Source organism: Miscanthus floridulus, chromosome 7 (genome assembly GCF_019320115.1).
Source record: "Miscanthus floridulus cultivar M001 chromosome 7, ASM1932011v1, whole genome shotgun sequence".
Taxonomy (NCBI): domain Eukaryota; kingdom Viridiplantae; phylum Streptophyta; class Magnoliopsida; order Poales; family Poaceae; genus Miscanthus; species Miscanthus floridulus.
In genome coordinates, this window is record NC_089586.1 from 119,161,175 (window position 1) to 119,176,023 (window position 14,849).

Consider the following 14,849-nt stretch of genomic DNA (forward strand, 5'->3'; position numbering starts at 1 on the left):
TTAGCACTTAGGCATGTTAGGAGGACGTGGCATCATTTGAGTGCCTGGGGTCTTGCCATTTTTCACAATGAACACGGTGTCCATGCCCCACACCGTGTGACGATCGAAGTGGCAATGCATAAACCACACACCTAACAGACAAGCAAAGAAATAGACAGCACAAAGTAAGTTAAAAAAAATCATATGTATATAACAACATATATACTGTAGTTCGATCACTGTTGCCCCAATTTAGCAAATACTCACCAGGATTTGCCGCGCGGAAGCGCATTGCAGCCCAGCCGCCCGTAGGCACGGAGACGGTGTTCTGGTACGGCGGGTCGATCAGGTTGTACGTAGCCGGGTCCTTATCCTTGTCGAAATTACCGAAGCCTCTGCCCACCACGTAGAAGCTGAAACCGTGCAAGTGCATGGGGTGGCTCTCGGCACCGAGGATGGCCGTGTCCTGGAACACCACCTCCACCACGGTGCCGTACTCCACCACCTTCACCTTGGTGCCCCGCTTCGTGAGCTGGAACTCCACCGTCGGGTCGGGGGCGGTGAAGTTGAAGAAGAAGGGCGGCTTATTGGGGAAGTCCGGCTCGTACACGCCGCTGATGGAGTAATAGTAGGCGTCGAGGATGTCGACGGTCGGCGTCACGAAGCTGACGTTGTTCAGGCTCGCCGCAAGGCGGGTGTTGTTTCCGGGGCCGGGGCCCATGCATGTCTCGTTGGCCCCACAGGGGAGCGTGTTGACGGAGATCGTCACGAGCATGTGCTCGTCGACCTCCATTGGCACGTCGATCGGGTGCTCCTTGGTGACCAAGGAGCGGAGCTGCGATGTGTACGCCGCTGCCGCGGCGGTGTCGTTGATGACCGGCAGGACGGGGTAGTCTGGTGGCCCCGCGGAGGGCGGCGCGTCCGTGTATTCCAGAATGGCGGTGGTGTTTTTAGCGTTGACCGGGAGTCCGATGTTGGTGAAGAACGGGCTCGCGGCCATGTAGTAGCGGCTGTTGTCGCTTGAGACATTGGTGGCGTGGTTGGCCTCGAGGAGCATGTTCATGGTCTGTCCGGGGGAGATCATGATGTAGTCGACGGTGAACGGCTTGAGGTAGCGGCCGTCGGTGCCGACCACCGTGAGGCGGTGCCCGGCGATGGCGAAGAACATCTCGTTGGTGAGCCCCGCGTTGATGACCCGGAGTAGGTATGTCTTGCCGTGCTCCACCAACATCCTGAAGGTGTCGTTCTTGGAGCACGGGGCGAAGTCGCCGGGCTGGCCGTTGATGGTGTTGGCGTCCGAAATCTGGACGTCGCCGCCGGTCCGCTGGGACTCCAGGAGAACTTGCTCCACGTCTGCATTCCACCACTCGCCGAGGATGATGGGCATCTCCTTGTGCGGCTTTGTGTAGGGGTAGACGGAGCCGCGCTTGGGGTGGATGACGATGGCGCCGTGCACGGTGGCGCGGTCGAAGTCGCTGTGCGCGTGCCACCACAGCGTGCCCTCCTCCTCGGTGAAGATGATCTTGTATGTGAAGTTGGCGCCGGGCTGGATGGGGCACTGCGTGATGTACTCCGGCCCGTCGGACCACGGGTTCCGCGGCTGGTCCACGCCGTGCCAGTGGAGGGTGATGTTCTTGTTGCCCTGGTTGTACACGTTGACGATGACCACGTCGTCCTTGCGCGCGTAGATGGTCGGCCCGGGGAACTGCCCGTTCACGGCCAGGATGGTCTTCTCCTGGCAGAGCCGGGTGACGTTGGTCTCCTTGATCTGCAAAATATATATCACACGCCGGCGTTAGTCCTTGTCTCCTCTTAATCGAGCCTACTGCATGGTGTGTAGGACGAAGCAAGCAGTGGGCGGGCGTCAAGGAGCTTGGATAACTAGCAAAGAGGCTAATTTCGATAAGACGATGCTGCATGCTGGAATGGAAAAGATTAGCAAGCAGCTAATAAGATGTGTCACATCGTTGCTAGCTTTTTTCTCGAGTGATGACGATGTTCAGCAGCTCACATCAGGGAAATGGGAAAATTGTGGCTTCCGTAATTTCTATGCTTAGCAAGATATATAGCTAGTGTTTCTCGACAAGCAAGTAAGAAGTCAATCTGTGCCGGTCGGAATACAGCTAGCTAGGTCTACTTACTTCATCATGCAGATCGAGTATCTAACAATTCATAGTCGCTAGATCAGATATCTAGCTCGCATATGCAAATGATGTGAAGGCATGCAATCATCACATCGATATAGCTTAGCTAAATATTTCAAAACGATAACATATGTACACTGTTGTTCTGCACGTGCCCTCAAATACTATACGTACTGAAACAAACTGCCTGGATCTCTGAAATTAAACTGGTAGTAGTATATACAAGTTGAAATGAGATGTATGGGTCAACTTACAACGAAGTCGTAGTGAGTATTCCTGGAGGCCTGGGCCGGGCTAGCTGCAACTCCAAAGGCTAACACCACGCCTAGCAGTAACCAGCTGAGCCGGCCTGCCGGCATCTTATCTGCACCGCCCATCGTCGGACGTTGCCGAAGGGGCATGCAGCAGAGCTAGAGCTGAGCTCAGCTCTCTGATCTTCGTGTATGATTACGATGTGTGTTTAGCAGCGAGCGAGAGGATGCAAAAGGCTAGCTCACTACAGGAAACTGGCTCTTTGCCGACTGCAATTTTCTTTGCCAACTGTTTTTTTTCGACACTCGGCAAAGAGGTCCCTTTGCCAACTGGAATTTTCTGCAGTCGGCAAATCAGGATTTGCCGACTGCCTGGCTTTGCCGACTGCCAGGCAGTTGGCAAAGAATTGCAGTCGGCAAAGGCAGGCCATGGTTGACGCCATCCACACCGTCACCTTTGCCGACTGCCACTCCGTCAGCAGTCGGCAAAGGCGCAGGCTTTGCCAACTGCCATCCTCCCTGGCAGTCGGCAAAGAATTCTTTATTTTTTTTTGATTTTCGATCCCAGTTTTTTGTGTTGCCTTGATACAGTAAGTACATGATATATTCCAAGTTTGGGATCATTTTGATTTATTTTGCTATATTCCGTAGATTTTTTCTGTTTCTTTGATTTTTTCCGGCAGCTCCAGATTTGAACTGCAGGTACATGAAATAATGGAATCTGGCCATTCAGAAAATGATATTCATGATGTTTGGAGCATGTTGAGGCCGTGTGCGGGGCCTCGCGTGAAATTTCGACCGTGTTGGTGTCGGAACACGCCGAGCCACGCGCGTGAAAAGTGTTTTTAAATTTTATAAAATCGAAACGGAGTCCGAAAATGACGAAACTTGACGACGTGTCTTGTCATCGCATGCGGAGGCTGTGGTAAAAATTTGAGAAAGTTTCGAGCAAGTGGCGACGTTGGGTGGCTAAAACCTGGACATCTCCACATGTGATAATTACCGTTCCACGCCCGAGATATTGCCGTTCGCGGAGATAATTACGAGGCCATGTAATACTATATTGTTATTATTATGTTCCTTTACAAGTACTTGTCATTTATTTATGCTAACAGTTTTGTTCTTTGTCATTGCAGGCACTCGGCAAAATGCCAGGCGGACGGCGGCAGCGGCCGCATCGAGCAGTACGCTCGGCGTACCAGGTCCCCCCGCAGGAGACCGCCGACGACGAGGAGGAGGAGGAGGAGGTGTTGGTGCGCGGGTCGTCCAGTAGGGGGTCCCAGCCCCCCAGCGGACGTCGCCAGGCGACCAGGAGGCTGCCGTTCTCGTCCTCGCAAGGGGGGACGACGTCGCGTGACGACGAGCGTGGCAGCGACGACGACGACGACGATGACGACGACGACGGCGACGACGCGCCTACACCAGGCGAGACGGCTTCGACTTCGTCAGGCGTGGCCAAGGTGTACTCGCGCGGGCCCACGCAGCTTCCTAGGGTGCGGCCGCAATTCCACCAGCGCCCGGTGATCACACCCGTGGGCCAGACGTAAGTAACCATTATTGATTTCACTACTTGTTCATATGACATGTCAAAAATCGAACTGAAGACTAACAATTATTCTTAATGACTCGTGCAGTTCCTGAAAGATTGTGAGTGGAGCAGGTCAAGCACGCCATATCAATGGCATCCAGGGCCTCCTGATTAAGGAGTACTACCCTGGCCTTGTCAACGTCAACGGCGAGATGAAGGTGCCCACCAAGTGGTCCCACTTCTACCTCGTCGAGGAGGGTGGCGAGACCATCACGGCAAAGATAAAGAGGGAGTTTTGGGTGAGTCTTTCATCGCACCGCATTGCTAAATAGTACGCATTCGTCGGACTTCTTGCAAAAAGGAAATGCTACATGATGTGTCTGTGTGCAGGACTTCTTCACGTGCGAGGAGGGTAAAGCGGCCCAGGCGGCGCGAGTGCAGGAGGCGGTCTGCAAAGATTGTCTCAAGGACCTGTACCATGAGGCGCACATACAGGCCATCCGCGACTTCCACGCCAACGTGCTTGGAGAGAACATCAAGAAGCCCCAAATCTGCCAGAGAATGAACTCGAGGGAGGCCGACCTCACCCAAGCGCAATACGAGCAGGTAATTAAGTATGACAACATTCGTTCAGATTCCTTCAATGAAACATTACACTAATCTTCTCGCATGTCAAATACTTGATGTCATGCAGGTGTGTCCGTCGTGGTGCGACAACCACAGGGAATGCTGGACGGAGATTGTGCGCATGTGGCGCACGGATGAGGCATACGCGAGGCGCGCCGACCGTCAGGGCCGCCGCGCGCAGATGCGAGGGGTGTCACACCACCAAGGGAATCAGCCCCTCCCCCAGTTCGCGACAAGATGGGTATGCGTCCGTTCATGTCTTAATCCTTGCGCTCAATTGTCAATACTTGTAACCATGTTTGTGTTTTCAATGCAGACGCAGACGCACGGTGGGCAGGAAATCAACGAGTACACCGCGTACCTCCTCTCTCACAAGGGCAAGGCGACGGATCCGAACAACGTCTACAACCCGGAGGACGGGCCCGATGCGTACACCAACCCCACCGCCTACGAGAAGGCCACCGAGTACACCGTCGCGGCTCGCCAGCGCTATGGGGAGACGTTCGACCCCACCGTCGAGCCCCTGGACACAGACCTCCTGCAGAGGTTGGGACCAGGGAAGCAGCACGGCCGCTACTACATGGCCCACAGCGCCCTCGACCCGTCCCAGGTTCCTACGCTGACCCAGGTTCGATCCACGCCCACGAGCTCCAGCGACATCCCCGTAGCGCCCCGGCGGCAGTCAGCGTCACAGGTAAGTGCCGTTTCGTTCGTCGTTCACTCGTTTCGCACCTGTACATACAATCAACACTGCGGATGTAATATTGTAGGCCCAGATGGAGGCCAAGATGGAGGAGAGGATCGCCACGTTGCACGCGCAGATGATGGCGCAACAGATGGCTTACCAGCAAAGCCTGCAGCAGCACTACAACACTCAGATGCAGAACATGGCCAGCTTCTTCCAGTCCATGCAGACGCCCGGGGCGTCTACACCGCCTCCTCTTCCAATGTTCGCTCCACCGCCTCCTCCTCCAGAGTTTTTTCCTGTGCCTGCTCCTGTCGCTCCTGGAGGGACCCCGGTGAGTATATTGACTCTTGCTTTAACTTATGCGTCCATGCTGCAGATACTAATGACATCACTTGGCGTTTAACTTGTGCAGGTACAGTCGGCGGGTTCGAACCCGTCTCCTGGAGGTCCCGGCCATCAGATGATGTCGTATCCACCACCTGCACCCTATCCACCGTATCCACCTCCGCGTGGCCCTCCTCCGACGTACTCGTGGCCGCCGGTGCGCGGAGGGTGGCAGTACGCGCAGGTGCCTCAGTTTGGTCCAAGGGGGTTTCCGTGGGCAAACCCTGGGGCTCTGGGGGCGGAGCGGACGACGAGACCGGGGACGGCGCGATGAGCTAGGTACTTGTCGATTCTGTTATCATGTATCCACCGTATCGTCGAAGTTGTTGTCATGTATTTCTTTTCTTCGTTATGGACCTAGACTTGTTATGTTGAACTTCGTGTGATGGACGTCGACTTGTGGTGTTCGACGTGTTGGACTTCATGTGATGGTTGTAATGCACTTGTGTGGTTGTTATTGTGACATATACGTGAGATATATGTGATGTTGTGCGTTATTGTGATATATGTGGTGATGTTGGCGACAAATGTGATGAAATTGTGATATAAATGGTGCTACCGGTGCTTCTGGTGAAATTGGATTATAATTTATGATTTTGCAGGGTTTTGATGCGAGAAAACAGAAAACAAAAGCAAAAAAAAATTCCAGCTTTGCCGACTGTTTACAGTCGGCAAAGCTGGGCAAAAAAACCCCGGGACAGAATCTTTGCCGACTGCAACTCCGAAAGCAGTCGGCAAAGAACATTTCAAAAAAAAAATATTTTCTTTCTTTGCCGACTGCCGAGCTGGCGGCCAGTCGGCAAACAATTTTTGAAAAAATAATTCTTTGCCGACTGCCGAGGAACCAGCAGTCGGCAAAGCCTGCCGTCAGGGCTGACGGCGCCACGTGGCTATGCCGACTGCTGGCGTGGCAGTTGGCAAAGGATTTGCCGACTGTGTGCCACGTGGCAGTCGGCAAATCCGCCTTTGCCGACCCAGGCTTTGCCGACTGCTCTTTGCCGATTGCCACGTGGCTTTGCGGTCGGCAAAGCCTTTGCCGACTGGGTTTATGCCTTTGCCGACCGGGGCAAGCAGTCGGCAAAGAGGCGTTTTCCTGTAGTGTCTAGCTTCTGCAATGTGATCTCCGTGTGTTGCTGCGATGCTCATCTGGCTCGGACGCCGCAGGTATTTATAGAGCGAGAGCTGCCAATGCAACGACGAGGGGATGCATATGCATGTGCATCCTCCATTCGTCATACCGCCACCAGTCAGTACCTAAACCACCCCGGTCCGGTCGATAACTTCGAATGATTGTCTGCTTGGCTAGCTTAGCAACTCGTCCACGCGCGTCCTGGCAGCGTTTTTCCAGCGACAAATGCACGGTGTGGCTCCAGAAGCCGCGTACTAGCCTGAAACGCCCTCCTCCTCCTCCTCCTCCTCCGTTAGCGTGAGTTGATTGGCGTGGCCTACCAGACTGCCTCGCCGCGGTGGCGCGAGCGTGTGACGTCGACGATGACGACGTCCGAGCTACCTAGGCTTGAATCTTCACCCGGGAACTGGCACGACGGCGACTTGGGTTGCTAGCTAGTTTATGCCAGCATGCATGCATGCATATATGCACAGTCGCCTGGAAGGCTGGAAGCCTGGAACGAGTCAAGGTCAAAGGAACCCAATGCGCGCCGCATGCATGGAAGTTTTCAACGAACGGCAGCATGCAAGGAGGGTTCCGAGAGATGCTGGCTTACAGCGAATGGCCCTGCTTTTGGATGCTGTAGCAGCAGACCAGTAGTTAGGGCTAGTTTGTTTTAGATTATTTGGCACACCGTACCTAATATTGAAGGTTGAGGTGATCAATTTGACTAGTACCAATAATATATATGAACGCGTGGCCCTGCTTTAGGTGATCATGAAGAAGATTTTGCTGGATATTTACGGCGAGTTGCTCAGCCATGCACGTATGTACGTAAACAATACTCCAATACATGCATGTCTGTACGTACGTAACGGTCGTGTACGTGCCTAGCTGGCTAGGCTTGTATGCACGTACGGTTAGACACCAAGCTATGTGACACCAACTAAAACAGCCAGAAATGTTATCTTGCGCCTTTCAAAAAGAGATGTTCTCTTTGCGACGTGTGATGTGGTCCGATCGGGGGAGTGTATGCACGGCGGGCACGTCTGCAAGCTAAAAGCAGACCGATTTCCAGGGTATCGGTCTTGACTTTTTTTGGAAGTAAATTACTACTAGGAGATTATGCCGTTTTGACTTCAATAACTAGAGAAATTCGTGCGCAGAGACTTTTCAAGTGGTTCTTTAATTGCAGTGCAGGGCATGTCTGGCATGGATTACGAAAGCGACCACGTATGCATGACGTCGACATATGGGCGGCCGGCGCAAAAGTCGAACACTTCACAAATGACGTCGACATTTTAGATTTTCAAAACTTAATTTGGCTATCATATTTATCTCATTGTAATATTATAGGCACTAGCTAATACATAGGTCGTTAGATATACTAAAATGATATCAATCAATCAATCAATTGAATCAAAACCTAGCTAATACAGATCTATTAGATTTACAAAAGGGACATGAGTGCGTAGGTTTATCTCCAAAGCTAAATATTGCTATTGGATATAGACGAAAGTGATATGCGTAGCACTTAGGTTTTTCTTTTGATAGGTGTCATCACTTAGGTTTACTCAGTAGAGTGGTTTGGTCTGTACGCCTTAGTAGAGTTGAGTCTATTGTAGAGGTTGTAAAAACATCGTAACACCTCTTTTTTTTCCCCTTTCTACCGTCTAATAAAAATCTGGCAAAAGCTTTTTGCCGCCTTTCGAAAAACAATCACTTAGGTTTAGATATATAAGAAAGTGTCATCTGCATCTTTGTATCACTACTTTTCTTCTGTTATTATAGTGTATTATATTATCAATCCAATCGTCTCCTTTGTGAAAGTGAAAACCCTGGATCGGATGCCAATCTGCGTCCCTTCCGTGTTTTGTTGTTTCGTATAGAGTATAGGCAAAGTAAATGGAAGAAAGAAAAGGTCAGCCACCTCATGCCCAATGCAAGCAAAGGTCCATAAGTCCATTCCAACTCCGCATTGACAAAATACTAGTCTGAAGATTTCATCAAAACTGATGAGTAACCTATAGGAAGAAGCTTTCAAAGTTTTTTTTTCATCTCCTCCCTCAGAAAGAACATTTCAATCCAAGCTGTATCCGGAGACATAGACTGATAGACATGCTCAGTTGTCAGCTCAAAATGTCTTGCACAGCCTGCAGGAAGCATAACAGATGGTTCATCGTCTCTGAATATATCCTACTAAAATATCCCGTTTCTAATAAAATCACAGTAGGGCCGTAGGGGCAAGCCCCTCCTGTTTCCATCAAAAAAAAATCCCGTTTCCACCTCGCGGGCAGCCGGAATGGGGGTCTCTTCTAGACGTGATTGCCGCCATGACCTGACCTCCTGCAGCCTTTAATCATTTGGTGTGTCAAAGCAGTGGATCAGTTACTTCTTTAAGGATAGATCCAAGAAAATTTCGTCAGAGCTGGAGTTGTGTTTGAACCGAAAATTCATGCCGGTGGTTTTAATAAAGTTTTAGAATCCAGAGAAAGTTGCCACCGGTTTCGAAAAATTTAAAACGTAACAGACATGAGCACCTCGACGAGCACATGCATGTACTGAATGTGGACTCTCTGGACACAACGTGCTAAACATGCATACGAGAAAAACCCTGGCCCACCGTGGAAAAATTTCACCCATGCGTGTTCCTTTGGAACAAAGAAACCTATCCAACAAATTTCCTCTATGTAACTAACATACAAGTTTGCTGTAAATTTTGAGGAATTTAGGATTTAGGATGACACTCAAACGTACAATCCTGTGAAAATAGACTGAAAGATACCTTGTGTAAGTCTCTTTCTCCAAAGCCGTGTGTTCTTTGAATGTTGGCACCACCTCCACGGCTCCACCACGCAAATCAACAATGTGTTAATCAGTCATTGTCAGGATTTGGCGAGGGGTGCAAGAATAGTCTAAACTAGAAACTAGAATTATTTCTATGACTGTTAATTAGGGTGTCATCTAACAAAATGGTGGTCATATTGGAACTAAATAATAGAGAGATGAAAATTCTTTGCTATACAAGATACGAGAAACTATGCCTACATAAGAATTAAGATAGGAAGAGATGATGGACTTAGCGTAGCTCAGCTCGCTAGGTTCATTATAGTAGAACTTATCCATCCGGATTCAAGTAATCGACTTGATTCAGTAGCGAGGACTTCTTAGGAGAAAAGATCGAGTAAGAATATATTAGTTTATTGTGTGATTCACTGAAAAGATAGGAAGAGATGAATATATAAATAGATCACAGTTTTTTTTACAGGTCTCCATTGGACCTTATCGCCATATCCTCCCTTTAGGTAATCATCTTCACTTGACTTGACATGTTTAGCGGGAGAGATTTTGATAATTGGCATTTAATTCACGAACTTTTTAAGATTTAACACTTGTATCATAATGACATGTGGAGTCAACCTGCGCTGGAATTTCTCGGTGGAGAAGATCAAGTAAGAGTAGATTAGTTAAATGTTTGACCAGGTGCAGGAGGGATGCAGGAGGGATGCAGCACGCCGCCACCAGCTCTAGGCGATGGATGCATGCTAGCGTGGACATCCTTGATGTAGACGCATCCCTCCGTGCAACCATCCGCAGGTAGAGGATCATCGTGATGAACATTCACGAGCACAGAGCTAGCACGGGGTACACCTCCATGTCGGAGTCCTTGGCCATCCTCAAAGCTCATACTATTACACAAATGTCTCTTACTTCGAAAGGGGTTCATTAAAAACCATTTCTAAACATGATTTCTGAGATTATCGGTATCCAGAAATCAATTTATATAGGCGATCAATGTTTCTAGCCGCTGCTAAAAAAATCATCTATTTTCAAGGGTGGTTAGTACCACATCTGTAGGGATATTTCTAGAAGCGGTTAGTGTTACGAATTGTTTGTATAAAATGCATTTGTAAAGAAGGTTAGTGTTAGTGCAACAAAAAACATAACTTTTCAAAATGTAGTTGGATGAAGGTGAACATTATATCAAGGTTGTAGAGCTTGAAGAGATCTGCAACTTTATAGTTGATAGACATTTTTATTTAAAATCATTTAGGGTACAAAAAAAATTTGTTTTAAGTTCTTAGATGTGGTGGCCTCCCTACACTACTATAGATTTAGACATCACTGCCGGCCTCGTCACTGCCGGATTTGTGAGAACCGGCAGTGATGTACCTTCACTACCGGTTATGAACTTGAAAATGAGAAAATAATTGGGGCTGGGCTAAAACCGGCAGTGAAGGACCACATCACTGCCGGTTTGTGGATTGATTCGGCAGTGTTTTGGCGGCCACTTATCACTGTTGGTTGAAGCAAAGAGCCGACAGTGATTGGAATCTATCACTGTCAGTTCTAGCCAAGAACCGGCGGTGATAAGCCTACAGCACAAAAAGGCTGCAGCCGTCCTCTTCTTCCTCCTCTCTTCCATCCCGAGAACAGAGGCGCGCGTTTGGGCCCTTCCTCCATTGTTGCGGTTGCTCTTCACCATGAAGCTAGCGCTTGGATTTTAAAGAATGGCTTGATCTTTTTGCTTTAAGGTTAGTAACAAACATCCACTCCTTTGATTTTATTGCTTAATTAACTTTGTTTTGATGGCTACATTGCTTGATTCTTATTCTAGTTCTTTCTCCATTCTAGTGAGCACTTTTCCAATTGGATATTTGTGCAAGGCTTAAATTATGGTGAATCCATCATCCAAAAGGTTGGTGTCTATGAACATATTTAAATTCGTAGCTAATTATTTCATTGTTGAAACTAGGGGTTTCAACCTGCGTGGCGAAGACCAAGGCCTCCGCCCGTCGGACGGCCGGCCTCGGGCGGAGGCTCAGAATATGAGCGACAGGGGGAATAGTGGAAAGTAAGGGAGTGGCACGAGAAACTAAGGTTTCATTAATTCATCCACCAACCAACTCTCCATGGTTAAAAGTGTCCCCTATTTATAGGACTCAACAACCACATAATAGAATTTATTACAATGCCCCTCAACTACTACAGTACATTCCTGGAATATTCTGCTGCTAGCCTTTTATTCGCGGGGCAGTCCTGCCACACCGTTTCTAAGCAATGGGCCTCCAGGAGCGGTTGGCCCACTGTAGCTGGTCTTCGGCCCAAAGGCCTGGCTCCCCGGCGCTGGCCTTCGCCCCCCACGGCACGCCGCTCCCTTGGCGGGCCTCCACCGGGCGGTCGGAGACGCTCTCCGTGCGCCGCTAGCCTTCGTGTTCAGGGGCACACTGTTGCCTCGGAGAGTCCCCGCTAGTCCAGGCGGAGACATCACCAGCTGGTTTCCGCCCGGCCCCTGGCCTCGGAGCCTTCGCCCTTAGTGGCGCGCAGTTGCCTTGGAGGGTCCCCGCCGGTCCAGGCGGAGACATCATCTGTAGGTCTCCGCCCGACCGAGCAGGAGCCATGCCGGCGCGCTTGCGCCCATCGCGAGCGCCCGCGCTTGAGTACTTGGCCTCGGCGGAGTCCGTGATGACCCCTTGAGCATGGTCGAGAAATCTCCTAGTCAGCGCCCGGTCTCCGCCCGCTCGAAGACGCCTTGGCGACACCCCGCGGTCAAGGGCCTTCGCCACCCGCCAGGAGCCATGCTACAACAGTTCCCCGCCGGCCCGCCTTCTCTAGACCCTACCACCACCTTCTCGGCGTTAGGGCCGTCGGCTGGGGTGCACGCTTTGAGGAGTGCATGCTTGCCTCTGCCTCCGCGTTGGAGTTGGAAAAGCTGGTGGAGGAGGATTTGGGGAGCGTCTCTACGTCCATCGGAGACCTAGTCGCTGCGGACTCCGGGGACATGGCGATAAAATCTTGGGACTTCGGCCTGTCCTCTATTACTGATGAGGCAATCACGGAGATGCTGAAGGAGTCATGTTTTCCTTCTTCCCGGGTGAAGATCCCTCCGCCGGGTCAGACTGTTCCAGAGCCGGAGGAAGGATACGCGGTGGTCTTCCGGGACTTCTTCACCTACGGCCTCCAATTTCCTTACATTCCCTTCCTCCGCCGAGTGTTGGAGACCTTCAACGTTCAGCTCCATCATCTGACTCCCACTGCTTTCCTGACTCTTAGCAAGTTTTGCTGGGCGTACATCTCTTATGGTGCCGAGCCGGATGTGGTCACCTTTTGCACGTACTATGAACTGCAGAAGCAGCCGAAGAGGAAGAAGGAAGTGCGAGATGGCAAGGAGGTGGAAGTGACCTATCAGTACGGTAGTTGCACTTTCATGTCCAAGAGGAACCAAGGCGTGGATCGTCTGGAGATATCTTTTTGCCAAAAGGGCAAGTGGGACAACGGCTGGCTCGAGCAATGGTTCTACGTGAAGACTTATGAGGTCTGCAGCACAACTGAGGATGGCGAGGAAGTCTCAGAGTATCCACTGACTTCTCGGATGGAGGAGATGGCGCCACACACGCGCGTGGATCCACCGAAGGAGGTGTCTCCGACGCGGGAGGCCTGTGATCGGGCTTTTGCGGCCGCGTGCCGCTACTCTGGTGGTCGTGATCTGGTGGAGGAGATCATGGCCTCCAACTACTAGCCCTTGGGCAAAAACAACCCAGCTTTTCAGCTGGAACAGGTCAAGGTCCCCGTCTTCGGGCCGGAGGCCGTGATTCTGTTCCCCCGCTTTGGTCAGTCTTTGGGGGACGGGGTGACGAAGGACGGTTTCATCTCCAAAGTCGAGGAAGCCGCCATAGGACTAGTTGGCAAGATTTCTGAGCGTGAGTACACGTCTCGAATGGCCGTGGCGGGCACCATGCCATGGCTTAATAGAGTTTTTGAGGAGGTCGGTATCATATACCGGGAGCGCGAAGTTCCCGCTGAGGTCCTGGCCTCGATTGAAAAGAAGAAAAAGAAAGCCTACGCAAAGAATGTTACAGCGGAGGCCGAATCCAAAAAGAGGAAGGGCGCCGCTGTATCTCGGGCGCCTGTGAAAAAGAAAAAGAATTTCAACCTGCGTGGTGAAGACCAAGGCCTCCGCCCGTCGGACGGCCGGCCTCGGGCGGAGGCTCAGAATATGAGCGATAGAGGGAATAGTGGAAAGTAAGGGAGTGGCACGAGAAACTAAGGTTTCATTAATTCATCCACCAACCAACTCTCCATGGTTACAAGTGTCCCCTATTTATAGGACTCAACTACCACATAATAGAATTTATTACAATGCCCCTCAACTACTACAGTACATTCCTGGAATATTCTGCTGCTAGCCTTTTATTCACGGGGTAGTCCCGCCACACCGTTTCTAAGCAATGGGCCTCCAGGAGCGGTCGGCCCATTGTAGCTGGTCTTCGGCCCAAAGGCCTGGCTCCCCGGTGCCAGCCTTCGCCCCCCACGGCGCGCTGCTCCCTTGGCGGGCCTCCGCCGGGCGGTCGGAGACGCTCTCTGCACGCCGCTGGCCTTTGTGTTCAGGGGCGCGCTGTTGCCTCAGAGAGTCCCCGCCGGTCCAGGCAGAGACATCACCAACTGTTTTCTGCCTGGCCCCTGGCCTCGGAGCCTTCGCCCTTAGTGGCGCGCAGTTGCCTTGGAGGGTCCCCGCTGGTCCAAGCGGAGACATCATCTGTAGGTCTCCGCCCGACCGAGCAGGAGCCATGCCGGCGCGCTTGCGCCCACCACGAGCGCCCGCGCTTGAGTACCTGCGCACACTTGGGCAAAATAGTTCGTTTGGTTAGTTTAGAGATAAGGCTGCCTTCACCCGTAATTCCGGAGACACCCGTCTGAGCGGTCGGCGGGGTGCGTGCCTGGCCTCAGCGGAGTCCATGATGACCCCTCGAGCATGGTCGAGAAATCTCCTAGTCAGCGCCCGGTCTCCGCCTGCTCGAAGACGCCTTGGCGACACCCCACGGTCAAGGGCCTTCACCACCCGCCAGGAGCCATGCTACAACAGTTCCCCCCTTTTGAGACCATGGTTCGCCAGAGCGTGCCGTGAGCTCAAAATGCCTTAGCCGAAGGCATGCACGGGGGCGGAGGCCACTTTCAGCGTCTTCGAACGAGACCCCACTACTTCCCCCCTGGCCCACTCTAGCATAGCCGTTGGTCTCATCAAGAATAGCCGTTGGGCGGCAAATGTAGCCGTTGCTCCACGTCGTGGCCGTTTCCGCGGTGTCAGTGTTCGTTACGTTCTCCGTGATTTTTTCGGAGGTGACCGTTGTGCAGCGGGCAA

At 51.6% G+C, this 14,849-nt stretch overlaps 1 protein-coding gene across 1 annotated transcript; it reads right to left on the minus strand.

The window, feature by feature from the left end:
- Nucleotides 1-2,609, minus strand: LOC136464458 (putative laccase-9). The gene is made up of 3 exons (XM_066463407.1): nt 2,378-2,609; nt 247-1,747; nt 1-131 (listed from the first exon to the last, which is right to left on the minus strand). The coding sequence occupies exons 1-3, from the start codon at nt 2,522-2,524 to the stop codon at nt 1-3; spliced, it is 1,779 nt and encodes a 592-aa protein (XP_066319504.1). The 5' UTR covers nt 2,525-2,609.
- Nucleotides 2,610-14,849: the final 12,240 nt, after the last annotated feature.

Coding starts and splice junctions, on each gene's coding strand:
- LOC136464458 (XM_066463407.1), bottom strand. CDS start 2,524: ATGCCCCTTCGGCAACGTCCGACGATGGGCGGTGCAGATAAGATGCCG. Junction 1,748..2,377: donor ATACTCACTACGACTTCGTT/GTAAGTTGACCC, acceptor TATATTTTGCAG/ATCAAGGAGACCAACGTCAC. Junction 132..246: donor CTTCCGCGCGGCAAATCCTG/GTGAGTATTTGC, acceptor CTTGTCTGTTAG/GTGTGTGGTTTATGCATTGC.